The 4,944-nt window shown below is 46.4% G+C and overlaps 1 protein-coding gene across 1 annotated transcript; it reads right to left on the bottom strand.

Annotated features, from left to right (window-relative positions):
* Nucleotides 1-2,664: 2,664 nt before the first annotated feature.
* Nucleotides 2,665-4,419, bottom strand: Ccer1 (coiled-coil glutamate rich protein 1). The gene has a single exon (XM_032890783.1). It carries the CDS (start codon nucleotides 4,015-4,017, stop codon nucleotides 2,815-2,817), a length of 1,203 nt encoding a protein of 400 aa, XP_032746674.1. The 5' UTR covers nucleotides 4,018-4,419; the 3' UTR covers nucleotides 2,665-2,814.
* Between the last annotated feature and the right edge of the window lie 525 nt (nucleotides 4,420-4,944).

Here is a 4,944-nt window from a genome sequence, read left to right as displayed (position 1 = left end):
GAACCATCCCTAAAGTTCTCTGAAGAGGCTGTGTACAGTTCCTGAATGGAAGGTAAGGAGTAGGTTCAACAATCATGCTGAACAAAACTAAACACGCTTCATCGTGTGACAGTGTGTGGCCTGGTATATGAAATGTGTAATGGGGGGGTAGATAGTGGTGCCAATTTCTCCACCTCATTATTTTATTCAGTCTACAGTATCATCACAGTGTCCGGTTACAAAGCAAGCTTAAGGAGGGACTCATCAATGACTATTAAGATTTGCTCATGTCTTTTAAAAGATACAAATAAACACAGGAACTAAGTAGATAATGACTTTTGCCTACCTCTTTGCTTCTCATTGGCTGCTTCTTCCTTGAGATTCTACTTCTTGGTCATTCCTCCGTTCCTCGGTGTCACAAAGCTCCTCCCAGCTGTTGGTTATCTTAGACTCTGTACCCTTCACCCTCAGACACATAGGAAATATCCCAGCCTCAACCTAAGGTTTATGATTTGTGTCTTCTTTCATAGTGTTCCTCCAGACAGAAGGGTTTTGGTGGAGCTTAGTGAAGAGTAATAAATAACAAATTCTAGTCTAGTTAACTGTTGAATGATAGTCCCTAGAGTAGAATATAAGTTGAACAGTTGCTTACATTTCTGTGGTAGTTGGTTAAGAATGGACCCCATAGGCTCATAGATTTGAATAGTGACCAGAAGTAGCACTATTTGGAAGGATTATAAGATCCAGCAGATGTGGCTTTGTTAGAGGAAGTGGGTCACTGGGGATAAGCTTTTTCAAAAAATTTATGGCAGCCCTGGGCTCCCTGTGTCTGCGTATCAGGATGCAGCTCTCAACTACTCTTCCAGCATCCTGCCTGTCACCCTCCCTGTCATGATGGTAATGGACTAAGCCTCTGAAACTGTTACAAGAATTGCTTTGGTCATGGTCTCTGCATAGCAATAGGTTTGTGATGAAGACATCCCTAGTAGTAATGAAAATGCTTTAAATATGGAGTCATTTAATGTGATGAACTTAAAGTTTCAGAAGCCACAAAGTTGGGAAGATAAGATGATGTGTTGGGAGACCCAGGGAGAATGCAATAGGGTAGACATTACCATTGTGTACATGTATAAAATTCACAGTGACTAAAATATAAAAGTATCTCTCACAAGAAAAGTGAGAACTGTCCAGGTATGAGATGTGTAAGACGTGGTAAGACGTGCAAACCTAAATAGATATCTTGAATTGAAACCTATATACATTTGGCAGTGAATTTTGTATTTTGAGCTTGGGTGAAGCATGATTAAGTTTTTGATGTGTACAGAATGACCAGGAGCATCAGGTGCAAAACGTTTTGTTTTCCTTATATATACATACAGTAAGAAGGCATATGATAGCCAATTTTATATAGGACATTTAGAAACTGGATCATACAGAAAGTAAAACTTTCTTAGCTTACAATGAAATGTTTGTGATTTACTCTTGTAATTGGTAGTGTCTGGTATGATTTCAGAATGGTACTTTTTTTTTCATCTTTATCCTGTTGGACCCTAGAATATAGTTGAATTAGATTTCTGATATTTAAATATAAATGAGGACAGTTTCAATACTTTTATTACTTAATAGCTTATAGTCCTGAAAGTAAATGTCAATATACAAGAGCGAGATCAACACAAAAAATATTCTGATCAATAAATACTAACTCCTGTTTCAAGTTAAGAAGGGGGGCTGACACCATGTAACTCAGACATTGTCTTCGAATCTTTCATCCAGGATAACTCTGGATGTATGCTATCAAGGGAACTTATGCAACCAGGGAAAATGTGTTTTTCCATCTTAAAATGTTTGAACCCAAATTGGTGTTTGGAATGATGGATCATCCTTGGGTAATTGCTTAACAAGTTATCAGAGATTATTCACACAGGCTCATAATTACACACCATTTTTACTCTTCAATTTAAAGAAGACAAACTGGGAAACAAAATTAGACATTCCACCCCCCCAAAGGTCAACATTCTTTTCTTTAATCCACTCTGCAAAACTATGTTTCTATTTCCTCTGAACGTATGGAAGGAATACATTCAGGAACAAGGCTTGACAATCTAAGCCATGTGCCGCTGTTTGCAGTTACCTTGGATCTTAACTAGATGTGCAAGTTGACTTCTGACCATGGGGAATCCTCTCCATGCATGGATTATGGATTGCTGAGGCCATGGCAGATAACCAGTTCCACAGAAGCAACTTCATGTTCTTCTGAGGAAGATCCATAGCACTGTGGAACAAGGAATATAAATGAGCGATGCCACAACAGACTGCAAACGGGGTTACCAAAATACGGCCCTCAAAAATGACCTCTGAAGGCAGAACACCTACACCTGCAGAAAAATGCTGTTCTGAAGCACCCTCAGTTACAAGAGCATTGGCCGGGACTGAGCGGCCATCATACATCCTCCTTGAGCATGTGACAATCAGAAACCTGTTGACTTCAAGCTCATAAACCTGTGCAATTCAAATGGTTTCCAACATTGCAAAATTTTTGAACTACAAAATCTCAGTTGTCTGAAGAAGGGGGGCAGCAAATGAAAATATTCAAACTGTAGTAATAAAATATTTGGCCTTTAATCATTTCCAATAAAATATATCTGCAATCTTCCCGTCCCCCACCCAGAGTCATACACAAACACACCAATGTTTAAATATTTTATAGTGGCCAACCAAGGTGTTTACATTGATGTTTATTAATGGAACTCACTTTTGAATTTGTTTTTAACAAGCTGTTAATCCATATTAGCCTCAAATCAGTTCCATTTTGTTTCTCAGTTCCCTTCCTGGTGACTAATGGCTAATGTCCGGTACCATAAATAGATCTGCCTCTGGCACATTGGGAATTATTTGCTCTTGGCTTAAGTAATCATAGTTCATAAAGTTCTCTCTCTCTTCTTCGTCCCCTACTAGGATTGACAAAGGCATTCCCAGAGGCAAGAATTTGTCTTCCTCTCTCTGTTCTCCCTCCTCCAGCCCCGCCTCTTCCGATACATCCTCCTCCTCTTGGTCCTCTTCCCTTTCCTCCCCATTGCCAGCCTCTTCGACTTCCTCCTCATCCACATCTTCATCCTCTGACTCTCCATCCACTTCCTCCTCCTCGCTCTCCTCTTTTTCATCACAAACCTCTTCGTCACACTCATCATCATCAACATTTTTCTCCTCTTCCTCTACCAACCCTGGGGTGGGAGATTGGTTTTGTTGCCCTGGAGCAGGACTAAAGGTTAGAGAGGGATCCTGCATGAAGCCATACAGATCTTCCGGCAACTGCGAATCTTCTTCGGCGCCACTTTGGGGCGCATCATTGGTAGTGGAGTCTCCTGGGGAGATGCCACCGGCCTGCGCTTGATGTGCCCGCAACGCTGCCTGCTGGCGCTCCAGCTTCTCTTGCTGCCTCATGTCTTCATAGACCTGGTTCATGATGAACTGGGTGGTGTTCCGTGGCGCTCTCATCCCTGGTGCCCGCCACCCGTACAGGTTGACCGGGCGCAGCATCTTGCTCAGGTCTATTGGTGGATTCCTCGGGAAGGAGCGACGAGGGTGGCGGCGCAGGCCACGACCCCTGCGCCCCCAGCGCTTCTTTCTACCGGGAGGTCTCTCCCAGCCGGGGTTCCAGGGCCCGTTCCAGCAGGAGCAGCAGCAGACACAGAGCGGGTGCAGACCATAGGCCCGGATCATCTGAGCTGGGCACAGGGGGCTCTGGAATGCTACGAGGGGTGGGCGCCAGGGCCCTCCGCAGCGCCCCCAATTGGAGTACAAGGCCCAATAGGGCCCTCTAGGTGGTTGGAACCAAGGGCCAGGGATATGCTGTTGCTTGGGTTGTTTCCTGGGAGCCTCATACTCAGTTTTGGGGCCATCACGGTAGCGCCGCTTGGACATCGGAGCGCCCCTCTGCCTTCGATGGTAGGAGGGCCAGGTGCGCAAGGGAATGGAGGATGCCCAGCCGCCGCCGCCCAGATTAAGGGGGTCCTCCCTTTCGTTGACCGTCTGGGTCATGGTTCAGGGATCTCCACCAGGTCTCAGTGGTGGCGTCCTAGGAGCAGTCACTTTGGCCTGATCCGGTGGTCAATCGGAAGCGCCGCTTCAGCTGGAGTCCCTAGTGCCACGTGCCTTTGACCGTGACCACGCCTTCCCTCTTCACGAGGATTCCCCCTCTTTCTTCTCCACTTGCTCGCTCTTTCGTCAGAATCACTGTCTTTCGCACCTGGGTTGTCTTGCCCAGGTGGGTTGGGTGGGGTAAGGATGGTGGGGGAGGAAGGTGTTGGTGGGCAATGAGATGTGAGAGCCACTCCCGGGTCCCACACACACCCGCCTCCGCCGAGGCTAGGGCTGGGGACGGGAGAGGCAGTGGTCGCTTGTTACCTTGCTCCTCCCTCTCAACCCAGGTGCTTCACCGTCGCCGTCCTGGCCGGACTGAGTGGGCACCGGCGGTGGCGGTCTTTAAATACTGGCTGGGGGGCCCCCGCGTGCCCCCTGCGTCCTTGGTTGCCCAGGACGACAGCCAATTAGGGTGGACATGGCTCTCTCTGTGAGGAGGAGGGGTTCCTCCCGGAACTAGATAGCCCATGAACATTCGCAAGGGTTCTTATGACGTAGGATTTGAGGCAGAGAGAAAGCTGGGCAATGCTCATACCCTGATAACTTTTAGGGGAGGGGGAGTATTAGAAATTTCTATCTTAAGTCTGGTGGAAGGTGTTGGAAGGTCGGGCCTTCATCTCAACGGGAGTGGAATGGGGAGAAACACTTATATTCCCTACAGCTCTGTGGACAGCTGTGGTAACAGAAATCGGTCCCCATTTTCCCCACCCTACGTTCAAAAGCTAGACTCATGGTACATGAAACATGAGCACAGACATTGTGTGTACCATCTCGAACGAATAATGCCCTGCCTTCTTTATGAGATGGCTACCAGTTTCACAGATT

Source organism: Rattus rattus, chromosome 1, assembly GCF_011064425.1.
Source record: "Rattus rattus isolate New Zealand chromosome 1, Rrattus_CSIRO_v1, whole genome shotgun sequence".
Lineage (NCBI taxonomy): Eukaryota > Metazoa > Chordata > Mammalia > Rodentia > Muridae > Rattus > Rattus rattus.
The sequence above is the reverse complement of the archived record's forward strand: the minus strand, read 5'-3'. Positions and strand labels throughout refer to the sequence as shown.